This window comes from Aspergillus ambiguus (genome assembly GCF_047715705.1).
Source record: "Aspergillus ambiguus strain CBS 117.58 unplaced genomic scaffold BDV59scaffold_8, whole genome shotgun sequence".
Taxonomy (NCBI): domain Eukaryota; kingdom Fungi; phylum Ascomycota; class Eurotiomycetes; order Eurotiales; family Aspergillaceae; genus Aspergillus; species Aspergillus ambiguus.
The window spans coordinates 580,347-603,494 of NW_027395521.1; the positions used below are offsets into that span (position 1 = coordinate 580,347).

The 23,148-nt window shown below is 51.4% G+C and overlaps 12 protein-coding genes across 12 annotated transcripts; 10 read left to right on the forward strand and 2 right to left on the reverse strand.

The window, feature by feature from the left end:
- Positions 1-137: 137 nt before the first annotated feature.
- med7 (mediator complex subunit MED7) lies at positions 138-1,500 on the reverse strand. Its single transcript, XM_073687541.1, has 2 exons — positions 1,115-1,500; positions 138-1,049 (listed from the first exon to the last, which is right to left on the reverse strand). The coding sequence occupies exons 1-2, from the start codon at positions 1,373-1,375 to the stop codon at positions 531-533; spliced, it is 780 nt and encodes a 259-aa protein (XP_073549919.1). The 5' UTR covers positions 1,376-1,500; the 3' UTR covers positions 138-530.
- Positions 1,501-1,618: 118 nt separating this feature from the next.
- BDV59DRAFT_160492 (phosphatase PAP2 family protein) lies at positions 1,619-2,817 on the forward strand. Its single transcript, XM_073687542.1, has 2 exons — positions 1,619-1,762; positions 1,819-2,817. The coding sequence occupies exons 1-2, from the start codon at positions 1,637-1,639 to the stop codon at positions 2,632-2,634; spliced, it is 942 nt and encodes a 313-aa protein (XP_073549920.1). The 5' UTR covers positions 1,619-1,636; the 3' UTR covers positions 2,635-2,817.
- On the reverse strand, positions 2,767-4,128 carry BDV59DRAFT_200406 (NAD(P)/FAD-dependent oxidoreductase; the record flags this gene model as incomplete). Its single annotated transcript, XM_073693575.1, has 2 exons — positions 2,767-2,987; positions 3,039-4,128. 2 exons carry the CDS (start codon positions 4,126-4,128, stop codon positions 2,767-2,769), a joined length of 1,311 nt encoding a protein of 436 aa, XP_073549921.1.
- Positions 4,129-4,245: 117 nt separating this feature from the next.
- optE (small oligopeptide transporter, OPT family) lies at positions 4,246-7,987 on the forward strand (the record flags this gene model as incomplete). The annotated part of the gene is made up of 12 exons (XM_073695913.1): positions 4,246-4,259; positions 5,155-5,413; positions 5,476-5,712; positions 5,769-5,915; positions 5,967-6,680; positions 6,728-6,949; positions 6,999-7,052; positions 7,109-7,190; positions 7,243-7,359; positions 7,415-7,599; positions 7,649-7,699; positions 7,754-7,987. 12 exons carry the CDS (start codon positions 4,246-4,248, stop codon positions 7,985-7,987), a joined length of 2,316 nt encoding a protein of 771 aa, XP_073549922.1.
- Positions 7,988-8,136: 149 nt separating this feature from the next.
- BDV59DRAFT_174572 (Zn(II)2Cys6 transcription factor) lies at positions 8,137-10,240 on the forward strand. The gene has a single exon (XM_073689097.1). It carries the CDS (start codon positions 8,431-8,433, stop codon positions 10,192-10,194), a length of 1,764 nt encoding a protein of 587 aa, XP_073549923.1. The 5' UTR covers positions 8,137-8,430; the 3' UTR covers positions 10,195-10,240.
- A 177-nt stretch (positions 10,241-10,417) lies between these two features.
- BDV59DRAFT_160528 (uncharacterized protein) lies at positions 10,418-12,912 on the forward strand. Its single transcript, XM_073687543.1, has 2 exons — positions 10,418-11,863; positions 11,917-12,912. The coding sequence occupies exons 1-2, from the start codon at positions 10,685-10,687 to the stop codon at positions 12,712-12,714; spliced, it is 1,977 nt and encodes a 658-aa protein (XP_073549924.1). The 5' UTR covers positions 10,418-10,684; the 3' UTR covers positions 12,715-12,912.
- A 130-nt stretch (positions 12,913-13,042) lies between these two features.
- On the forward strand, positions 13,043-14,485 carry BDV59DRAFT_174574 (F-actin-capping protein subunit alpha). Its single transcript, XM_073689098.1, has 7 exons — positions 13,043-13,207; positions 13,278-13,296; positions 13,387-13,502; positions 13,563-13,652; positions 13,709-13,761; positions 13,815-13,952; positions 14,020-14,485. Exons 1-7 carry the CDS (start codon positions 13,151-13,153, stop codon positions 14,369-14,371), a joined length of 825 nt encoding a protein of 274 aa, XP_073549925.1. The 5' UTR covers positions 13,043-13,150; the 3' UTR covers positions 14,372-14,485.
- A 685-nt stretch (positions 14,486-15,170) lies between these two features.
- On the forward strand, positions 15,171-16,896 carry BDV59DRAFT_192096 (myo-inositol transporter; the record flags this gene model as incomplete). The annotated part of the gene is made up of 2 exons (XM_073691996.1): positions 15,171-15,527; positions 15,613-16,896. 2 exons carry the CDS (start codon positions 15,171-15,173, stop codon positions 16,894-16,896), a joined length of 1,641 nt encoding a protein of 546 aa, XP_073549926.1.
- Positions 16,897-17,230: 334 nt separating this feature from the next.
- BDV59DRAFT_200411 (HAD family hydrolase) lies at positions 17,231-17,968 on the forward strand (the record flags this gene model as incomplete). The annotated part of the gene is made up of 1 exon (XM_073693576.1): positions 17,231-17,968. One exon carries the CDS (start codon positions 17,231-17,233, stop codon positions 17,966-17,968), a length of 738 nt encoding a protein of 245 aa, XP_073549927.1.
- A 141-nt stretch (positions 17,969-18,109) lies between these two features.
- BDV59DRAFT_174576 (PEX11 domain protein) lies at positions 18,110-19,171 on the forward strand. Its single transcript, XM_073689099.1, has 3 exons — positions 18,110-18,300; positions 18,352-18,509; positions 18,555-19,171. Exons 1-3 carry the CDS (start codon positions 18,132-18,134, stop codon positions 18,927-18,929), a joined length of 702 nt encoding a protein of 233 aa, XP_073549928.1. The 5' UTR covers positions 18,110-18,131; the 3' UTR covers positions 18,930-19,171.
- Positions 19,172-19,260: 89 nt separating this feature from the next.
- BDV59DRAFT_200413 (uncharacterized protein) lies at positions 19,261-19,731 on the forward strand (the record flags this gene model as incomplete). The annotated part of the gene is made up of 1 exon (XM_073693577.1): positions 19,261-19,731. The coding sequence occupies one exon, from the start codon at positions 19,261-19,263 to the stop codon at positions 19,729-19,731; it is 471 nt and encodes a 156-aa protein (XP_073549929.1).
- A 469-nt stretch (positions 19,732-20,200) lies between these two features.
- BDV59DRAFT_192098 (uncharacterized protein) lies at positions 20,201-22,017 on the forward strand (the record flags this gene model as incomplete). The annotated part of the gene is made up of 7 exons (XM_073691997.1): positions 20,201-20,276; positions 20,341-20,421; positions 20,466-20,639; positions 20,691-21,077; positions 21,125-21,223; positions 21,280-21,536; positions 21,571-22,017. The coding sequence occupies 7 exons, from the start codon at positions 20,201-20,203 to the stop codon at positions 22,015-22,017; spliced, it is 1,521 nt and encodes a 506-aa protein (XP_073549930.1).
- Positions 22,018-23,148: the final 1,131 nt, after the last annotated feature.

Sequence of the window (23,148 nt, forward strand, 5' to 3'; positions counted from 1 at the left end):
AACCAGTTGGATAACGGCATAAAACGGGAGCATAAGAAGCTTGTCAGATAGTAGATGCACAGTCATAATCAAGAAGCACTTTTATGTGCTCTCAGATGGGGTTGAAACAAAGAAAAAAGGCATCAATCATCATGTAGCTTGGAAGCCACGAGAAGACAGGGGCACTTACTCATTCAACGTTAGTGGTGATTCATTGTGAGGAGCCAATTTAGAGCTGACCGAGGTTGACAGCATTGAGTCAAGAGCTCAATCAACTTCTCAATGTTGGATCGGGAAGAAAAAGCCGTGGGAAAAATTCGGCGGGTTATTTAAACGCGCGGAATTAGCGCCACACGTGATCCCGCGGCCCTACCAATACTCCGAACGTACGCAGTACACAGTCCGATAGTGTGAATCCGCGCAAGGTCTCAATGGTCTCCCTCCATCCAAAGGGCGTAGTGTTCTCCAATCCACGTCTTCCTTGGTAACGGGATTTGTGGAATTCGATGTACCATCTGATCTGCATTGACAATCAGACTCGCGATGACAACTTAGTTATCGCCGTCCAGGAGCTCCCATAAGAGGCGCGAATCATCTGTAGACCGGGCTTCTGATACAGAAGGCTTCTCATCCTTGGGCGCAGCTCCAGCGGCGGAGTCGACATCGATGCCCTGTCTTCGCAGTTGATCGAGGGCATCGGTGATCTCCGCTTTAAGCCTATCCATATGTTGGATTTCCTCCCTGCTTTGACTCAGCTGTTCCTCCATCATCATAATAAGCGACTCGCGTGCTTGATGCGGCCGGTAAAGGTTCAAAAGGTGGTGCGCGTTGATGAACAGATTACGGAGATCATTCACCTTCGATTCGAACTGCTCTGGGCATATAGAGAGCATTCCGACGAATTCCAGGAAATTCAAAAGCAGTGACTTGCTAATCTTGAGGAGATAGTACGCGTGGTTCAGCGGCTGGGGCGGTTCGGATGTCGAGTCATGACTGGATTCTGCGGTCGGGGCGGATGGGTAGAGCTGCTCGATGCCTTGGTCTTTTAGGGAGGGAAGCGCGGTAGAAAGCTTTTTAACACGTCGAGGTTAGCGATTGGATCTAGGTAGATGGAGAGACGGACTGCTAGACTCACACTCTGGAGTTCACCAAAAACACTGTAGTGTCCCTCCGTTGGTACCTCTGGAGGCACCAGGAAGCGTAGCTCGGGAGGAAGGTCGAGGGCGCGCAATTCGGCAGGGGTCCAGTCTTTTTTCCGAGATCTCCCGTCTTCCCCCTTGGAGGACTCTTTCTTTATTTCCTCCAGCTTTTTCACATTCTCGGGGGTGAAGTGTTTCCAGAGAGGCGGCGGAGGAGCGAAGGCGGTTGTCAAAGCGGAGGGCTGTCCTTCCGCCATGGTGTCGGGTGTGTACTGTGGAGATGTCGTTGGAAGGAACGTATAGAGAACTAAGCAGAACACGAGAGCATCCAAAGGGTCGACAAGATGGAGGACACAGAAATGTCGAGTGCAGAGTATGAGAGGAAGTGGAAGCTGATGCGGAGAACAGCCGGAGGCGTTGGTGGCACGTGCGGCGGCACAACGATCTCCTGCCGCTTGTCGCATGTCGCATGTCGCTCTTCTCCATCTTCCTCTCTCCCGCCTCAATTGAACCACGCGATGCCTCGGAATGGCTTGGCTGCTGGATCAGCCGGATTTTCCGGTGCTTTGGCCCGGTTCTATCAACGGTCCTTTCCAGCAGTCGACTACGTTGCGTTGGGGTGCATCGTCGCCGGGTGGGTTTTGGTCAGTATACGGGGATATCGTCAGTCAGTCCATTACACGAACACTGACTTTTGCAGATTCAACTTTTCGTCACTCCTTTCCATCGTATGTTCTCTCTAGACAGCAAAGCCAACCAATTCCCCTTCGCCGAGGTGGAGCGAGTATCCGTCGTGTGGTCCATCATCTATGCCGGTGTTGTTCCCTTCTTCATCATCCTTCTCTGGGCCGCGACCTGCCGTCCGCCTCGCTTCAAACTCCAAGTGACGATACTTGGATTTTTGGTCTCTGTCATGTTGACTTCGCTCATCACCGATATCATCAAGAATGCTGTTGGGCGGCCACGCCCCGACCTCATCTCTCGTTGCTTTCCCAAAAAGGGCACCCCAGAGAATGTCCTCGTTTCTTGGACTGTTTGCACACAACCGAATCAACACATCCTACAGGAGGGATGGCGGAGTTTTCCAAGTGGTCACAGCAGCTTTTCGTTCAGTGGGCTGGGCTATCTCTCCTTTTTTGCCTCCGGTCAGATGCACGTCTTCCGGCCTAGGACCGATCTTTGCCGTTTCCTTCTAGCACTCGTGCCGTTTCTCGGCGCTCTCATGATCGCCATCTCGCGACTAGACGATTATAGACATGATGTATACGATGTCACTTGCGGTTCTGTTCTCGGCATCCTCGTCGCATACTTCTCCTATCGCCGATACTATCCTGCGCTTCGGTCTCCTGCATGTGACATCCCCTATGATAGAGCTGATACCGGCGTGGACGGATTTTCTAAACTTCCTACCGATGAGGAGCAGCAAGTACAAGGGCGTGGGTACATACCGAGGAACTGGGAGCAGTCCGAAGAGGCATTTCAACTCCAGGAGGTCGGACCTCCTCGGCAGCATTAAGTCAGCCGCTTTGTCTACTTCATTACTCCTTGAAGAGAGTAGAGACCTCATCCTTCATACAGGCGGTCTTGGAAACCGGTACTCTTCATGTACCGCATGATATAACTGTAATTATCATACATCAACGACAATCTATAACTTCGAGATGTCCCTATGCGTCACACTCGTCCACTCCTTGACTTCATGGAAATCCATGACCCGGTTAGGACCCCCAAATCTACCCAATCTGTCGCCCCAGTTTCGGTTGGTCGCTATTTCCGGACTCCATCGGGTCAGCTTGTGGATTTTGGCCGGAGTCTTATCCTCCATGGCATCCACGATCATGTTGCCGATTGAAGGAAGATATTTGAACCCTGTACAAATTTGTCAGCAGCGATCTAGTAGGCATAATCGAGCACTCGTACCTCTTCCTGAAGCGCCACACCCTAGGACAAGAGACGGGTACTCGGGATGGCGATCAATGATAAACTCGCGATTAGGCGTATCAGCACACCAGCAGATTCTGGCGAAACTGAACGGCCGGTCGGCAAGCTGGGGCATCGTTTCAGACAGGAGCTTCCGGACTCGAGCCTCCGATTCACGAGGAACTTGCGTCTTCTCGAAGGGAATACTCCGCACGCGGCCGTCGGCGCCCGTGGTCATGTTCGTGTATCCGGGATGTTCATCGCAAATCTTGATCTCCCCCCGTTCTTCATCTGGCTCGAAGAAGAACCCTTTCTCGATGTTGAAAATAACAGGCATGTTCTTATACTGAGCGCGTTCCTCCGGCTTCAGCTGAATGTGAGCCAGTGTCCACGCGGTGGGACGCAGTTGGTCCTTGAAATCCAAGAACTGGCCGGCGGCAGCACCAGCACATAGAATCGTCTGTTCCGCTCTCCAGATCGTGCCATCCGCCGTTACTGCACCTTTGACGTCGTTGTTTTCAAAGATCAACGTGATCACTCTTCCTTGGTTGCCGGTGACGAAGCGCACCCCGAGACGTTGTGCCTCCCGCACCGCAGCCACCAGAGCATTGCGGGCGTGCGCCCAACCCGCGTTCGAGCGAATATGGTATCCTCTCCACCCGGGGAAGTTACCATTCAAGACATCCGGAGCCAATTGACGGAAATCCTCCGGTCGCGTTAACTCGACGACATCTGGCTCATCGTCGGGTCTCACGCGCACGCCCAGACGGTCCAGTCCTTCCTTGGTTGTAGCGGACATCACGACGCCCGTCTCGTGATAGTATGGCCGGAAAACAGGATCATTTCTCCAGCCATTGTATGCCTGTTCGGCAATGATCTCATTAACCTCGACCTCGTCTTTCTTACTGCTGTACTGGCCCGACGAGATGATCTTGTTCACGTCGTTGCCGGCCGAAATAGCAGATGGAACAGGGTACGGGTCAAGCACGGTAACGTTGGTATATCCTCTTCGCGCAAGATGCAGGGCAGTTGAGGAACCCCAGGTTCCGGCCCCGATAACCAATATCGATGAAGACTTGATGACCGGCATGGTTGTCTGGTGGTTCTCAAATCCAGCCGGTTTCAGAGTAGATTGGTGTCGCAAAGAGAGACGGGAGGTTCCTCGGACACCACTGGACTTGAGGATTTTTATACTCCCGAGGCCAGCATGACTGACGCCTCGTACGATGATTGATGATGATTTGGCACCGGACGGCGGAAGGTCCACGCGATGTGGTCCCTAATAAGTCAATCTGCCTGTCGTTTGGGTTCCCCGCATGCAGTATTAGCGGGTGGACCCGATCCAGGTCAGCGCTGGAACGGATTTTATCTTAACAGAATGTGCAGCCGGTTCGGATCAGGGCCGAATGACGGTCAGTAATCTGTCAATAATAATTTTCTCTGCACTCGACAATTCTATGTTTTCTATCTAACTTGATTCAAAAATACTCCAGAGGGATATCACCCCGTTTGAGTTTGATTTCTTCGGGATCCTGACTGGCATTGGATAGACAGCAGCATCTATAGTTCCAGGTTCGGCCCTATAAAGTAGCTCGCAATATCCCAGTAGTTAGGTTGTCTAGGTGGCGCCGCCGGTTCGACCTTCACTGTTTAGCGGCAGAATTCAGACGGAATAATAGGCTAAAGAGTTAGCTCTTGAACGAGTAATGCTTTTCATTGAACCAAAGAACAAGATAGCGCTAAGCAAATTTAGCGCAGCCTTCGGCTTGCTCAACTGATTCTCCCGAGATTGGCCCGCTTGGACCTTACTTTCTCTAGCGTTCTTCATTCTATATGGTCAACTTGAGCTTGCTAGGACTCAATTGTGTCCCCGTGAGCCCTCTCCGCATCATTTGCGGATCGTGCCGTCAGATCGACTCTCTCTGTCCGGGGAGGACCTTCCTTCGGTTGATCGCTTTATCTTCCCCGCATTGTAGCTCAAGCTTTGCTATGCCGCACCAAGTACATAAGGCTGTGGATTTTATATCCTCCCAATTTTGTCGCCATAGCCACAGAATTCCAAATCTCCTGTCCTTCTGTGCATCATCGTATCGCGAATCCTTATGGTTTCGAACAGTCCAAATTGTCTGCAAAATGCAGATGTCGAGGAATGTCTGCAAGATCCGCCCTTGCGTGAAGATATCGTTCAGAAGAAACCGTTAACGGCTGAAGATGCCTTGGAAATCGCCATTGGAGAAAGCCCAAATGTTGAGTATACAATAGACTCGGACAATTCCCCCTATCTGGAAGTCCGCGCCAATGTACCAAATACAGATGACCCATCTCTACCTATTAACACCTTTAGGATGTGGTTTCTGGGTGTTGTCTTCACCTTGGTATGGTCTTGTCTTTGCGATATTTTCATTCGATGTGCTCCTAGAAACTGATTTGTGCAAAGGTCGGAACTGGTGTCAATCAATTCTTTTCAATGCGCTATCCTAGTGTGACTATCACATCTCTCGTAGCTCAACTGGTCAGTTATCCAGTGGGATGTTGCTTTGCGAAGGCTCTCCCCGTTATGAAGGTCCGCATCTTTGGACGTTGGGACATCCCTGTTAATCCCGACCACCATTTCAATGTTAAAGAGCATGCGGTCATCACAATTATGTCAAATCTGAGCTTTAACCAATCCTGGGTAATCATCTCAGGGGCACTCTTCAGGTCGTTCCTTAGAACTAATCCTCCATATAGGCCAGTGCAATTATCCAGGCACAGAAGGTGTATCTGAAACTGGATACCCCAGTAGGCTATCAGATCCTGTTGTCCTTGTCTATGCAGATGTTCGGACTAGGGCTTGCTGGGCTATCCTACCGATATATCATCGAGCCACCCCAGATGGTAAGTCCCGCTCTTAATTTCTCCAATCATCCACTCATCCATATTTGCAAGATATGGCCCTCTACTCTAGCGAACGCTGCGCTATTCCAAACGCTTCACAGCGGCGCTAACCCCACTGCCGATGGATGGAAGATCACTCGCTATCGCTTCTTCCTGTACATATTCGTTGGCAGCTTCTGTTGGTACTGGCTGCCCGGGTATATCTTCACTGGACTGAGCACTTTTGCCTTCATTTGCTGGGCTGCTCCAACAAACAAGGTCCTAAATAACCTTTTTGGCATGACGACCGGTCTTGGGTATCTCCCGATCACATTCGACTGGAGCCAAATTGCCTACAATACGTCGCCATTAGTGATCCCGTTCTGGGCACAGGCAAATGTATTTGCCGGTTGGTTTTTTGTGTATGCAGTGGCGGCTCCTATTCTCTACTACACTAATACCTGGTTCACTGCATACCTCCCCTTGACAAGCTCAGATGCATACGACAACACTGGGAAGCTTTACGACTCAAGTCGTATTCTCGATAACATGGGTATTTTTAACCAGGAGAAGTATAAAGCGTACAGTCCTATATTTCTGCCAGTCACGTTCGCCTTAAGCTACGGTGTCGGATTTGCTGTGTTGAGCTGCCTTCTCACTCATGTCGCGTTGAATCATAGCAAGGACATTATAGCCACGTTCCGAGGCCGAAATAAAAAGGATGTACACGCTCGGCTCCTTTCACACTATCCTGATGTTCCGTGGTGGTGGTACATGGTGCTGACGGTAGATCTCTTATTCCAATCTCCGGAAGCTAGCTGACTACTTAGTAGGCTATTGTGGTCGCTGTCGCAATTCTCACACAGTACGTTTGGCATACGGGGCTTCCTTTTTGGGGCCTGTTTATCACTCTAGCACTTGCCGCACTTTACGTCATTCCGGTTGGAACTGTGTACGCCATAGCAAATTTGAACGCGAACGTTCTCACCGTGCTCGGTGAGATCGTGTCTGGATACCTTCTTAAGGGGAAACCGCTTGTTTTGTTAATTTTCAAGGTACGGCATTTACCAAGGCATATGTCCTACGTTGGCTTACTTGGTTTAGTTCTACGCCTACACTGGGTTGAGCCAGGCTATGTACTACGGTGCAGATATGAAGGTACACTCGCCTGTTCCATATTCCTTTAATGAAGGATTTTTAATCGTCAGTTATAGCTCGGACTATACATGAAAATTCCTCGTCGAACACTTTTCGTCGCGCAACTCATTGCCTGCATTCTCGGAACCCTGACGCAGAGTGAGTTTATGAACATCAGGCTATGTCAAATTTATACTAAGATACCGGCTAGATGGTGTTCTCCTCTGGATGCTCGGAAATGTCAAAGATGTATGCTCCAGTGATCAAGCCGATAATTTTACTTGTCCTCAGGGGAGGGTGAATTATAACAGTGCAGTTTTCTGGGGCGGTACGTGTCTGGTTCAGACTCCGTACTCTACTCTACAGCGCTGACGTGTACGCAGCCATTGGACCTACGCGGTTGTACAATATTGGACAGAGATATTCTGGACTCTTGCATATGTTCTGGATTGGAGCCCTCCTCCCGGTTCTTACATTTTTCTTGAGGAAGAAGTACCCCAGTTACCGGTTCCTGAATGCAGTCCATTGGCCCATTTTCTTTGCGGGCACAGGCAATTTACCTCCAGCGGTATGCTATCATCTATTTATTTACGGTTTGTTATTACTGATGCTTGTAGACTGGAATAAACTATAGTACGGCATTCGTAGTCAGCTTGATTTTCAACAAGGTGGGCGCCCTGCAGAATATATACTTGGCCCAGATATATAATAACGCCCGACAGATTATCAAAGACCGCCGACCAAATTGGTGGGCTAAATATAACTACGTCCTGTCTGCAGCATTGGATTCCGGAGTCGCTGTTTCTGCTATCGTCATCTTCTTTGCCTTGGTGTTTCCGGGTGTCAGTCTTAGCTGGTGGGGGAATAATGTGAGCAGTGGGACAGTGGACAGTAAAGGAACTCCCTGGATTGAATTAGGACAGAATCAGACGTTCGGAGAAACCACGTGGTCATGACGGAGAGCATTGAGGTTTTTGTTGTTCAGCTGAGTTATAGATATTTGATTGCCTGAGGCATGAATTGCCTAATGGGGAAGAGAGCAAATGGCGGCTCCCATTGGTGGAAGGGCGAGATGCACATGATTTCTTCCCCCGTTGGGATCCGTTCCTTATCAACTCCCACGTCTACCTCTCTTGGATCGATTAAAACCATTCTCTCGTGGCCAAGACCACTAATTAGGGATCGTCTCAGAGACCTTTGGCATATATATATCTCGACCGGACCCCCTGAGCCCCCAACTGCCGTGAGTGCTCTCCTGTTGAGCCTGCTGCAATTTGCCACCGCAGTGGCATGTCCAAGTGAAAGTCGCAACTCCAAAAGCCCGCCCCTGTTGACTGCGGAGGGATGGTGCGGCGACATCTATACTAAGAGCCTGGCCATGTGAGATTCCTCCTATCGGATGCCACGTAGAAAGGCTGCAGACCGCGTGGGTCCGGTTAAGACCCGAAGTCGCGGGGGCTGTAAAGAATGCCGAGCGAGTCGTGTACGCTGCGATACGCAGAAGCCAGTCTGCACCCGCTGCAGGGAGAGGGGCCTACCTTGCTCGACTGAGCTAGTGCTGAAATGGGAGTCGGAGTTCGTGAGCCGCGGCCTTGCATTTGGTCGCGCCGGCGTGTGGAACAAGTCTCGCGCTGCTGGCGGCCCGCAATCTAAATTATCATCACAGTACTCTGATTCGCATTTGCTCGATGACCAGGAGTGGTGTTCTGTTCCGTTTGTTGAGCCATGGGGATTCGTTAACAGCGGGGTGTCGACGTTCGAGCAGCCCGATCAGGTGAATATTGCCTGTGACGAGCTCAATGGCTTGGTTGTTCGTACAAGAGAGCCAGTTATTATGCCGAGGGATTTACTCGCGGACCCGGGGTCTCCTTTGGTACTTGATGTGGTCGACTACCACAGCGCTTTTCAACACGTCCAGCAGCTCCAGGGCCCGTCGTCCCCACTGCCGTTATTCCCCAACATATCCCAGACGGATCACCGGGGTCTGTTTGACTATTACCTACAGCATGTCTGTCCACGGACGACTGCGAGTTCGAAAGCATCATCGCCATTTGCGTCCGTGATACTTCCCTTTTGCTTATCAGCGTCTCCGACCATGTTCCATGCCATCCAGGCACTTGGCGCGTGCCATTGGTCTCGGTTCAACCCAGATTACAGTACTGTTGCCCTGCGGTTCAAATCGCAGGCTCTAAAGGGTCTCCGTTATCGACTTTCTCCCGAGGGATCTCTGGGTTATTCACAGGACCCAGAGGTGCTTGTGATCATGATGATGCTATGCCTTTATGAGATTGTGGATAATTGTGACCAACGGTGGACTGTCCACCTGAAAGGCGCGAAAGATTTAATTCGGTTCAGACGCCAGCAGCAGCTAGAGCCACCCAAGGCAGCGGATACGCGGGACCCGGTGTCTACTTTTGCGGAGCGGTTCTTCGCCTTTCAAGACGTCATGGGTCGCACTGCCTGCGGCGAAGAAGTGCTGTTTGGAAGTGATTATTGGCAAGAAGATGAGGGCAAAGTAGACCTCTGGATGGGATGTAGCCCGGAGCTCGTCTCAATACTGTCATCCATCACAGAACTGAGTAGGACAAGACGACAACTCAGCTCAGATTCCGCCCGGGCGTCTTTCTCACTGTGTGCTGCCTCGTTAGAGCGGAAGCTGGAAAACCTGGTTCAGGAAATTGATGATGATGACGACGACTCTTTACTATCCGCCGCCGAATTGAAACGTCTGGCGGCGGTTCTATACCTGCATTGTGCTCTGTATGGTGCATCACCGGCTACCCCTCTAGTTGTTAGCTACGTTCGACGAATTTTGCGCATTGTTTCGGATCTTCTGGATTCCGGATCACTTGTGAGCATGACATGGCCGGTTTTTGTGGCTGCCGTGGAGCTGGACCCTGTTCATGATGAGGTATGGGCCGAACCAGGCGAGAACGCTGCGGCTACGCATGGACGGCCCCTGGTCCTCCGTGCACTGGCGGCAATGGCCGAATCGAGTGTGTCGAACGTTGCACGTACCCGGGCTGTTATCGTCAAGGTATGGCAGGCGAGAGATAATGACATGCTTAAAGGGTCTCCAGTGGAGGCCTCGAATGATCCGACCAGTTGCAACGACTGGGAGTGGTACGTCGCGCCGATCAGCACGGCCATGAGCCTAGCATGATAATAGTGTCTATGTCTTTTGTATATGATTATCTATATGACGTTGTACGTTCAATCTGAATGAAAATAGCATTATGCTTATGCTCCTGTTGTGCAATGGATATGGGGGATGATGTAATCTGACACGTGCGGGAATTGACCAATCACGCCTCAGAGGTGGCTGGCAAGTCCCGCATCAAAACGTCAGTGATGGCAGGAGAGCCTCGAATCTCTCAGCCATCTATCTCGTCGTTGTTCACCACACTCGATTCTTCCCGCCGCGCCGTTGTATGAGCCTTGTCTCTCAACTCCTCACTATATATAATCGAGACGATAGCGGGCCCTATCCGTCTCCCTCAGCCTAGCCACCACCGCCTCTGATATTCGCGCCGATAGCCAACCCACGCCAGGTATAAGCGCTGGACCGACATTCTCGCAGTGTGCATTCATGATGCTATGAGAACGCCCTGAACGGCAATCTACCTTCTGGAAAATTTCAACATTCTGCGGATATGGCGTCCTCGACAACTTCCTCTACCGTGTCGCATAGCGTCCCGACAATTCCCTTCGCAAGCAGGCTCAGTGAACAGCTCTCCCAGCGGAGGGAACAAGGCGAATCTAGCGTTAAAGGGGACTCTCCAAATGACAGACCCCATTCCTTGGGTCCTCCTTTGAGGCCTTCTCCGAAAGCACGATCATTGTCGGACGCGGCAAAACCCGTTTCGTCTCCTCAGCCGACTATAGAAGACAGCCGCCCCTCCAGCAAAGATGATACTTCTCTCTCCTCCACAACTTCTCCTGTCCCGGAGACCCCACAACGACCTACCCTGCCTCCTGGACTTTCTACGAACCTGTCTGCGAAACGATCTGGATCGCCATCAATACCCAGCCGTACGCCGCTTTCCCCCAAGCTAGACCCATCCCACATCTACGGTTCCCCAGGGTCCGTTCTCCCCCGACGTTCGAGAGGCCTCGACTTTTCTCGTGCCTGCACCAATCTGCATCACTCCACTCTTGCTGAGTCGTCACCCGACTCGTCACCCATAGTGGGAGGTCGTGGGATGGCCATCCCTCAGCGTCGTGGCTCGCCCGGGTCTACCCCAGCACATCCATTCTCTACCTCCGGCCCCACCGACAAAACCACAGTGTCGAGCTCTGTGTCAAGTGTGAATATGATGGAATCGGACACCAGCAGCAGTGAAGAGGAAGAGGAGCCTATGAACGATCGAGAGGACATGATCCTGAACACACCCCAAGCGAGTAAGATGGGAAGCGGCTTAAGCCCATTTGCGCAGGGAAATATCTCAAGTCCTGGTAATGACTGGAACGGGAACTACTCTCAGGCCGCCGCAAGTCTTATGAGCTTCCAGCGCGCACGATTCCGCACGCGCCGCAGCAGGCACAGCTCCAGCAGCAACAGCGGCAACAGCTCCAAGCCCAGCCCGGGACCCTTCTCACCGCCTGTGATGAATAGTATCGAGAACCAGAATGGAGGGTACTTTGGCAACAAGGCGGGAATTGCCCAGCGGCGTGAGAGCCTCAGCTTGGGAACGCGTGATTTACGACTGTCGGATCTCAGCGACGAGGGTGAAACTCGTGCTGCGCGAGCCCAGAGTCCCAGCACTTCCCATTCTGAGGGTGGACCGTTGGGTGTTATTCGCCGCGCTGTGACGCGACGAGGTAGCTTACTGGTGAGTGATCCATGCTCTTTTCTTTCCGTAGAACCTAGCTGACAGATGCATAGCCCAAAACAAAGACGTTTGCGAGAATTCGAGCCGCCCTGATGGAAGAGAGTGCGCCGATCGACTGTGAGGCCAAACGAGAGGCAGAAGTTATCCGACAGGTTCGTGAAAGCGAGCCGGAGATACCGCAAAAGTCACCGAGTCTTGATGCCTTTTCCAACATCAACCCGTTTCAGCCAGCGGAACCGAAGCAGATGGACGATGTGCCCACGAAATCGGGGACCTCTGTGCCAGACGAACCCAGTTTCAGCGACGCCGCGCATCGCAACTCCCGAGGGGCCGACTTTTGGAATTCTTTCGATGAGCGATATCGCACGCCTCCACCAGCGCCGCTACGTCAGTTTGGAACTTCCATATCGGAGGATGATGTGGCGATGGATATGACACCATCCACGACTACTCACGGGTCTACGAGTGAGTTCGCTAAGCCGGGCGAGAGACCCAGTTCGCGGTGCTCGACCTCCAACGCGACCCAATCTGCTGCGCTCGCTGAGATCAAGCGCAAGCGCCGACGGGACGATGACTTTGACCCCAATCTATTCAAGCGAAGGGCCGTGTCTCCAAGCATGAGTGTCCAGAGTAGTCCGGTCATGCCCAACTCACCGGCAGTCAAGGACACGGGCGCCAACATCTGGGGACCGCCTCCGAAGTCTAATCTGGGATCGCTGTTTCCTGATCGCCCCGGTGGTGACACGAGTAACCGCAATAGCGCTGGGTCTCATAGCGGGACTTTGAAGCGTGTTGGGCTGCAAGGCATGAACGAAACCAACGACGGCCTTATGAATATGAGCATTGAGTAATTTGATGGTTTTTCGGCTGGCTGTGCAGAGCAGGTCTTCTGGCAGAATTGTGTTTGCATTCATTGTTTATCTTTCTGAGATGTTTTGTTGCTGCGTTTTCGATCATTAGCGTTGCTGGGTGGAGTGAGCTGGACATTTGAGCGAACGATACTGGGATAATTGCTACATATTACTATAGCGATATGCTTCTAATCCAAGGGTGTTAATATCCACATCATGTGTTCGTACTCTGTAGATATGTGGGTAAGCGCGCGGCCACGTGCCGGTCGAGCGGCGTCTACCGCGCCAAAGCTCATCCCGCTGTAGACGGTCAGTTTCAGGAGCTCATCCTTTCTCCCTCATTGTTCCCCACCATCATCTTGCCAGAACTGCACGACGATACCCACAGTCTGACTAGTCCTCACAATACCGCGTGTCACAGCAGCCACCACATCCCATGTCCTCCACCGTTGATATCGCGTCCTCCTTCATCGAGGGTGCCCCGCCGGGCGAGGTATGTCGACCAAATCGGGTTGAACACGGCTCCTCATCCTCTAACTCGCTAATTTCGTACGGTTTTATAGCTCGCAGACGTTGTCGCCGGTAAATAGATCTTGCCCCTGTCCACAGCGCCCTCGGATTGACATTACCCCCGCACCATGACTGAGTGATCAATTGACGGTGATGATACAGATGTAAAGAACCTCACCTCCGACGAACCCGATATTATCCCGTCACTTGCACCCGCCTTCGAACGATACAATGAGTCGCAACTGGCGACGGTGAAGCTCCCTGGAGCGAGCCAGGAGGTGGGTGCACCGGTGCTTAATGAACGGCATGGCCACGGCTGACGAAGATACGTGCGGAAGGTTATTGTGAGCCAATTCAACAAGTTGGAAGACAACCGATACTTCGACCCCGAAAGTCAGACGTCATTTGAGGTTGACCATGTTACACAAGTAGGTTGATGGGACGGACGCAATGGCTGGGTATCTGGAGGCTGACGATGGTCCAGGAAGCGTCTGGCGCACAGTCCTATGTGTTGGAGTCCCAGAACGCCGATTTGATGTATGCCTCACTGCATTTGTCTTTAGAATTTATGCTAACGCCCCCGGCTACAGCAAATCCCTTCTCAAGTCGCTCGGAACGCATGCCCGCGAGCACTACCCCAGCTGCTCCTACGGCGTATACCCGACGGAAGACGACTCCGCCGTTGCTATTGTGCTGGTCGCAAACCGCTACTCCCCCAACAACTTCTGGTACGTCTACCCATTGTCTCTGGGGTACTACCCTCGTGGTGCTAATGTACCCCCCTGTGGTTTACAGGAACGGCCGCTACCGCGCCATCTACCAAGTCCCCGTGGCCGCCGAGTCCACTACCGTGACCGGCAAGATCCATGTCGACGTGCATTACTACGAGGACGGCAACGTGTCGCTCAACACCACCAAGCCGGTTAACGTATCGGTCCCGTCGGTGTCCGCGGAAGGCATCATCTCGCGGATTGCGGCTGCCGAGCGCGATTACCAGGAGGAACTGAACCGGGCGTTCGTGCAGATGGCGGAGGGAGCCTTCAAGGGATTGCGCAGACAGCTGCCAATCACGCGGCAGAAGGTTGAATGGGAGAAGGTCGGTGGGTACCGACTGGGACAGGATATTGCTGGTGGTAAGGGACGGTGAGGTGCTGGAGTATATATGGGGTAGTTCAAGGGTGGTCACGAGACCGATGAACCGATGAACTGTATGAAGGATCTGTTAGACCGAGGATGGATAATCAATCGTCTTTCACACTAACGAATGCATTACATCATGCACGGCTATGCTGCGGCTATTGAGCCCGTGCGTAGTCTGCCCGGTGGCCGACATCACAATCTATACATCACGTCGAGGAGATGTTACATCCCTGCTGCGTCCCGTCCTCCATATGACGGTGAAACACCAGCCGAGAGATTCAATGACGCCATGGGATATGTGCAAGCCGGGTCGAGGATGTCCATAGCCGACGCATTCGGAATTCACCAGGAAGATCCGTCTCCGTCGTCCAAGCCCGTGTGACCGCTTGCCGGAGAAGACTGGAAATAGGATTCCAGGAGAGGAAGATATGTCCGCCGTGCATCTATAAGACGGTCAGCAATCGCCGCGCCAGCGCCGCCGCAACCTGCCCTGTTGGGACATGCCCAGAGCCGGTCAATGGCCGAGCCAATGACTGATACGATTGTTACCCGGACGGCCTGAAAGGGCATCTTCCCCCGCGTGGATCTTTCCCCGGATTGGGCCCCTTTAGCTTTACGCTTATTTCCCCACACTGTCGGCTATTCGCTCGATCTGTCTCTATACCAGGACAGCAGGCCTCCACTGCCTGCGGGGAAGTATATATACCGCGGTGTAACTCCAGCTGTTGCGGTACGGTTGGGAAACCGTCGCCCTTGCTTGTGTCCCATCCCGCCATTCTCTACTGATCTCATTCGCATCCGCAGCCATGTCGACATCGGACGACTCATCACAGAAGAAAAGAGACGATGTGTCCAAAGACGATGTGTTTGCCAACAGCTCTCACCTTGAATCAATCAAGGATGGAGCTGCCAACATCGAGGCCATGGCCACAGATATCGACAAGCTTCCAGTGAGCTTGTTTGTCTGGCTGGTGGCTTTGACTGCCTCCATTGCCGGATTGCTCTTCGGATATGACACTGGTATCATTTCCGCAGCCCTGGTGTACCTCCACGATGACCTCGATGGACGTCCAGTGACGAGTTCGGAGAAGGAATTGATCACTTCTCTTTGCTCCGGGGGTGCGTTTTTCGGAGCCATTGCGGCTGGAAACACCGTCGACAGAGTGCGTTGACTCTCTTCATATTGTCTAATTACATTGCCTCTGCTTCTCATTCTTCCTTTCATCCAGGCACTAATCCCCTTCCTAGTTCGGCCGTAAAACCGCCATCTATATCGGCTGCATCCTCTTTGTCGTCGGCGCCGTGCTCCAGGCCGCATCTTACACCGTTGTCCAGATGGCCGTCGGCCGAGCAGTTGTCGGTCTGGGGGTTGGTTCCGCTGCGATGGTGGTACCATTGTACGTCGCCGAGATCGCACCAGCTCGCGCGCGCGGCCGACTTATCGGTCTGAACAACATGTCCATCACAGGCGGTCAGGTCATTGCCTATGCCATCGGCGCGGCCTTCGCTCACGTCTCCCACGGATGGCGGTACATGGTCGGACTGGGCGGTGTGCCCCCGATTGTCCTCTTTGCGCTGCTGCCGTTTTGCCCCGAATCGCCACGTCATCTCGCATACAACGGCAAGCTCGCGGAGGCCCGTGCTGTCCTCAAGCGAATATACCGGTCTGCGTCGGAGGAGCAGATCGACACCGTGCTCAGCGCAATCTGTGACGCGTGCGACGAGGCCAGAGCGATCAACGCCAGCGGCACAGGCTGGGAGAAGATCAAGCAGCTCCACACGATCCCGTCGAATCTCCGCGCGCTCGTGGCCGCCTGTGGCCTCATGGTCATCTCGCAGCTGTCCGGGTTCAACGCGCTGATGTACTACAGCTCGACCCTGTTCTCGACCGTCGGCTTCAGCAACCCAACTGCCGTGGGGCTGGTGGTTGCTGGCGGCAATTTCGTCATGACGGGAGTCAACATGATGATAATCGACCGGGTTGGCCGTCGACGACTGCTCCTGAGCACGGTGTGGGGAATGTCGGTCGGGATGATCGCAGTGGCCGTCGCGTTCCGGAATATTCCTATCGATTTGGACTCGAGCGAGGTGACCACCGCGGGGGTGACTCCTTCCGCCATTGTGGTGCTGGTGTTCATCATCTGGTTCGTGCTATTCTACGGCGTGTCCGTGGGCAATACGGCGTGGATGAGCGCCGACTTCTTCCCGCTGGAGGTGCGCGCCATGGGTACCATGTGGATGACGTGCTGCAACTGGGCACCAAATGTCATCGTCTCCAGTACCTTCCTGTCCATGATGAAGGGGATGACCCCGTCCGGGGCATTTGGGTTCTACGCGGGCCTTTGCGGCTTGAGTTATTTCCTGATCTACTTCTTCTACCCGGAGGTCTCGGGGCTGGTCCTCGAGGAGATCCGGGAGGTCTTTGAGCATGGCTTTGGCGTCGCGTATGCTCGCAATCTTCGTAGGGAGCGTAAGGAGATCATTGAGCATCGGCTGCGAACGATGGAGAGGCCGGTTCCTGCGGGACATTGAGCCTGTTGTATTATGATATTGTAAGCGATATGGAATAGTGAGCTTAGCGGGAAAATCACGATATGATTTGACAATTAGTGTACTGTAAGCTATTCGAGGGGTTATCATGTACGATTCCTTTGATGATTTCAATGAGCAACAATGCATGATGTCTCATAGCCCATGGGGCGATGAAGTTGCTACTATGTGTATCTTTCCAGGTGCTGACTGGTTGCATATCACGCAATATCTACGGCCTATTATGTCCTTGCAGGAAAAATTTCACTGTAATACGGCAAGCTCTCGCGCCTATCCGCATTTTCAACTCTCATGTCGCTGATATCTTATTTATAACATGGAACTCGGCAACGAACAATGGCAAGCGCTCCTCCGTACAGAATGGGCGGGCTTTGACCTCGACGATACTCTACACGAGTTTCGTAAAGCCTCTAAAATAGCGGCCTCCCAGGTATTCAGCGAAATACATCAAGAATATGGAATTTCAGTGGAAAATCTTGAGTCATCCTATCGTCAAGTCCTGGCCGATATGACCGCAGAGGCTTTCACAGATGGCAAATTATCCAGTGACTACCGAAGAGAAAGATTCACGGCATTGCTGCAAGCCTATAGCATTATGCCTTCCAAGATCTACATGGATCATCTTTTGGCTCGATACAAAGATAGTCTTGCCACTTCACTTGCGTTGAAACCTGGTGCGCTTGACTTGATGCAGAAACTGAAGGCATCGGGGAGGAGGATTATCGTTATCAGTGAAGGGCCCCTGGACGCGCAGGAATGGACGATCCAGCAACTAGGTCTGGACGTCTACGTGGATGTTCTAGTCACGTCAAATGGATTGCGACGTTCCAAGACTAATGGATTGTTTAGAGAGGTGCTGAAGATGTATAAGATCCCAGCAGCCCGTATGATGTACATAGGAGACAACTATATCCGTGATGTCGTACCGGCTCGCGATGAGGGCATTTTAGCGGTCCATCTGGACGAGTATTCGGCTGGTTGTCGTGAAGACGAGGATGAGTCGATGAAAGTGTCTAGTCTGACTCAATTGGGCTTGCTATTCAATGCGTGCTGAAGATACAGTCTCCAATAAAATGAGCCCAACTGGTGAACTGCCGATATGATATGCACGGCCTCGGAGTTCGCCCGATAGCGGCGCCCTTGAAAAAACCGCAACTCGTTCTGACTCTATTCAACCCAACCAACCTCCGGTAATATACAACAATTGACACACCGCCATGACATCCACCAGTCCGGCAAAACAGTTTTCGAATTTCACACGCACCAGCGCCGGGCTGGAAAAAACCCTCCGTCTCCTGCAAGCTGCCGCCCAGATCGCGACCGAGGTCTCCGTTGATCAGGCGTCAGGGCTACGATGGAGCCAAGCCCGCACCCAATTCGCGTTAAGTGAGTCCCCTCTACCCCAATATATCTTATTGTCCAACTGACCGATCCCAGCGAGGCGGTTTTTCCGTTTCTTCAACTTCATTGACTGCGCCGAGCGCGTGGTCGGCCTGCTAGGAGGGGGTTCCTCTGAGCCCATCATCATGGTCATCGTTGAACTTGTCCGATGGAGCTGTCTGGGATTGTATTTTTTCCTGGAAGACCTCACTATTGTATGTCCCCTTCCTGCGGGGAAGAACAAGGTACTGACTTCGTAGCTCCACGCAATGAACCTCTACCCGGTTCCATGGAATAAGCCGGTGCTGGTTGAAGCCTACAAGTTCTGGTTCTATGCACTTTCGTTGTCTGTCCTAAGCTCTTTGTGGCGCCTTGCCTTCAACGCCACGAAACAGCCTTCCATAACAAAGACGTATGAGAAGGGTAAGAAAGCGGCTAAAGCCACTGCCGAACAGGCATCTGCACTGAGAGAACAACGAAATGCCCTGGTCAAGCGTGTTGTGGTTGATGGGTGTGACCTATTGATTCCTGGTACTTTTGTTGGTTGGATCGAGGCCAGCGATTTGATGGTGGGCATGGCCATGGTGGTCAGCACATTGGTGGCTGGACGGGATATTTGGGTTCGTTCTCAGTAGAGTTGGTACAGATATGTGTCATTGCGTAGACTTAGGCCCTGTTGTCTGGAGTAATGGTATAGATGGGCTGCTGTCTGGTCTTCTTTCAGATGTCCCCTTGTCGTCTGCTGGGAGTACCCATTGTCATGTCTCAACGAGATTTACCACGAAAGCCTTTGTCACACACGCATTGAATGATTCAAGGGCAGAAACCTGTTAGAAATACAGGCTAGATAGAAATAGACGTCCATATAAAGTGACCATCATCTCCGACTATTCCGTCGAATCTACCTCGTTCCAAAATCCATACTACACCAAACGTCCCAGCTCCTCATCTAAAATCCACTCCAAAATGCGCCCGGTCCGCGCATATCTACCCTGGTCAAGGAGCTTCTCGTCGACATTCGAACAGAAAGCCGACGATGATCACGCAGAGGATCCATCTGATGAGCCTGAGACTACGTTCCTCTACGTTCCACTTTTTAAACGCGCGACGCCAGCCCAACGTACCACCGTACCTTGGCCCAACAACGTCTTCTTTGCCGAAGACAAGGATACTTGCCAGTCGAAGAAGACCGAGATCTGGTTCGTCTATGTCATGTATACGCCCAACGACAGAGGAGAGAAACCCGAACTGTTGCACCAGGCTCAGTCTGGTTTGATGCGCGGTTGCTATACGGTCTATTCATCCAGTACAAGTCTAGACCCTTGGAGAGGCATTGTCATCCAAGTCCAAATCCCACGACGGCTGGACGATGAGGCTATATGTCGGACTGCCGGGGAAGCAGCGTGGAACCGACTAAAAAAGCTAAAGGAAGAGTGAATAGGAAAACATGTTTAGGAATTTAGGATTAGAAATTTAGTAGTAACTAATGCGAGCACCCCTGTGAATTTCCCCCTTCTAGTTAGTTTTGCTGCTTTAGGCTTTAGGTATGGTCTACTGGTAAACACCGCCCTCGACCATCTTCGATATAAGAAAGCCCTCGCTCGTGACGTGCCTGCTCAGTTGTTGAGATCGACCATACCTGGCAATCAATTAAGGTCCGTCTCCACATAATTCCAACTGTGGAAGGGCTGCCTCAAATCCCCTGAGGTGAAACTGTTCGCGAGAGATACTATACGCTCATAAAAAGGGTTCTCCTTTCCAATGTGTTGAAGATAGACGTGAACGGATACCCATTGAGGCTTCATTTTTATTTAATGGAGGCTGGCCTCCAAAGCCCGAAAGCACAAGCTGGCATACTCTCCCTATTCAGACAGCTCTCGCATTTATCGGTTCCCCGTAAATCAGAATGTCTGCAATACTCCGAAATTTGCGGAAAATGCAACATCGCCAACCAAGAGCCCAACTGTCCATGTTTTGTCGAGGTAATCTACAAATCAGTTAAGAATCAATAATGCGTCTATGGGCAATCCCTAATATTGAGACTAGGCAGATCAATCGGTCGGAACGAACTTTTCGCGTACACAAATGGCCATTTTCTCGTTGACGAACAACGCCAGCTTAATCGACGTTACATAGATTCGACATAGATGCACTTTGCGATGTCGCTGCAGCCGCCGGTGATGAAATATCTCGGATTGCAACGATTGAGAAAATGGAGGGCGGTTTCAGTAAAGCTCTGCTGATGAAAAAGGAGAATGAAGACGAAGTTATTGCCAAGATCTCTTGCCGCATCGCTGGTCCAACGCATCTCACAACGGCATCTGAAGTAGGTGTTTTGCAATATGGTATGTTTTCTTTGACCGTGGATCCTACAACTGCTCATACGAGCCGACTAGTGCGGAACAACACAAGTATACCAGCTCCACGCGTCCTTTCGTGGTCCTCAGATAGTGCGAACCCTGATGGCGCTGAATATATTATAATGGAAAAGGCCGCAGGGGTGCCACTGTTTCAACGATGGGCCGATATGGCAGAAATTGAAAAGTTGGAACTTATAAAGAACTTGACCAAGCTTGAGGCCCAGTTGTCATCTGTTCAATTTCCTGCATACGGTGGATTATACCCTCGGGCAGATGCATGTGTCCAGAATTTCCACACTCGGATTCTGGACGATAGTATTGATCCATCACACTCGTTTTGTATCGGTCCATCTTGTGAGCGTTCCTTTCATATTGACCCAGCAACGGACGCACAATCAAAAGGGAACTTTGACCAAGGCCCTTGTGAGTATTATCGATTCTGCAAATAATATTAACTAACCCGTTCGCAGGGAATACAATATCAGATTTTGGAATATCTATCGCAAAACGGGAACTATCTCGGATATCAAGCAAGCGCTCAGTTGGAGCATTTACATTCTACCGAGGAAGTGTTGAAGAACAACCCAGCTTCTTCAATCCACGATAAGCCTAACGAACATGTTAGATTCCCGTCCAGCAATAATCAATTCGGGCCAACCTACGCTGTGGCAGACAGATCTATACATGGGAAACATATACGTGGCAGCCAATGAGAGCTCACGAATAGTATCCATAATTGATTTTCAGTCTATATCAGTGTTGCCCAGATTTCTTCAGACACAGTGGCCCATATTCCTGAAACCCCCACATAATTATACGAAAAGTTTTGTGCAACCGACACTTCCTGATGGATTCGACAGATTAGATGAGGAGAGCAAATCAGTTAGTTGCTCGACACGAATGGTCGCAGGCCAAGTTAGCAAAGGCATGTGAAGTATCAACCTACCTTGAAAACCGAGTTGCGCAGGATGCTATGAGTGTGCCCCGTGTTTTCAGAGAGCTCTTCATTCGTTGTGGGGAGGTTCCGGAGGTTGGAGTTATTTCCCTTCGAGCATGCCTGATAGAAATTTTCCAGAATTGGGTGAGTCTGGGATTTACCACCCGGTGTCCCTTTTCGTTCGAAGAGGGGGAAATCAATACTCACCAACACCAGTTTAAAGAATACGAAGCTTGGCACGAGGTCCAACATCTTGCGTGTGAATACCTGGATACCGATGCTGAGGGTTGGGTAGCGCCTCAACTAGACATTACGGAAAAGCAAAGGCAGAACCGCGAATTGCTATCTATTTTTATTCAGCGAATGGACGGAGAAATTCCTCTAGATGAAGCGAGGAAGATGTGGCCATTTCTGGATGAAGCATGAATATAACCTCAGGCCCAGCAAATGGATGTGTACAATACTGAAACTTCAGATTGTCACTGCACCTTCGCTAAATCACTATCTTCAAATGGATAGACATAGTACTGGCTACTTCGGTGACTATAGAATTACGACCTACTTTGATCACTGAGGTCAGTGCAGTAAATATGACAGCATTCGCTGTATAAATTGGCGGCCTAGTGGGCAGTTCAGGCCGTCGACCAGGTTATTCACTAAACTAATTTGTATGCTCGACGGAATTTATAGTACTGCAATGTATTTTGATTAGTGTGATTCAATGCATATCCCCCAAACTGTTGTCAGTGACGCTCATGCCGGTCGATGCAGGTGCAAGATTTGGGGTACGGCACCTCATATTGTGCGGCCATTTCATGATTAATTCTGGTTGAGATATGAATCTACGGTATACTTCTCCTATGGAAATACTATTAGTCGAATAACTGTTTTCTGTGCCGCAGCTCTCCAGGGACTACTACTACTACCACTACTCCTCCTCGTTCTATGACCATAACCTGACCATTTTCTTTACCAAACGGTTGAACGTGAATAGCTTTAAAAACACAGTTATTCTATAGTTATATTAGTAGAATATTCCCATCTATAACCATCTTTCTCGCCTTATCGTCTGCTGGAATACCCGAAATCCCGTACCTTCAGGGACGGCAGCGCCACCATGTGAAGAACACGCTGCAAACCATCAACGGCGGTATCGCACAGCCATGGAGATTTGAAACAGCCTATGTGTCTGACATCTTCCAAGAGCCGCGTCTTCTACTCTGCGTTTCTACTCTGCATGGTGATCAGAAAAACCTGTGCCTCAACCAAGTCGCGAGCATTGTTGGGAACACGCCGATCTTTAAACCGACGATCCAAATAGGGAGAAGGCCGTGCCGTTCGACTGCCACACGTGGGTAATCGATGCCACAGACGGCTGCGACAATCGGATGCGGTTGCTGGTGTGATCGACTGGGAGTCGGCTAAGAAGGGGGCTTTGCAGTAAGTCAGAACGGGCGTTCCACTATTGGATTTGATAAGAAGGGAGGAGTGTTAGCAGTTTAGTCTAGAAGCCTGCATCTCCTTCTATCCAAACATTCCCTACACAGCCCAGCATGA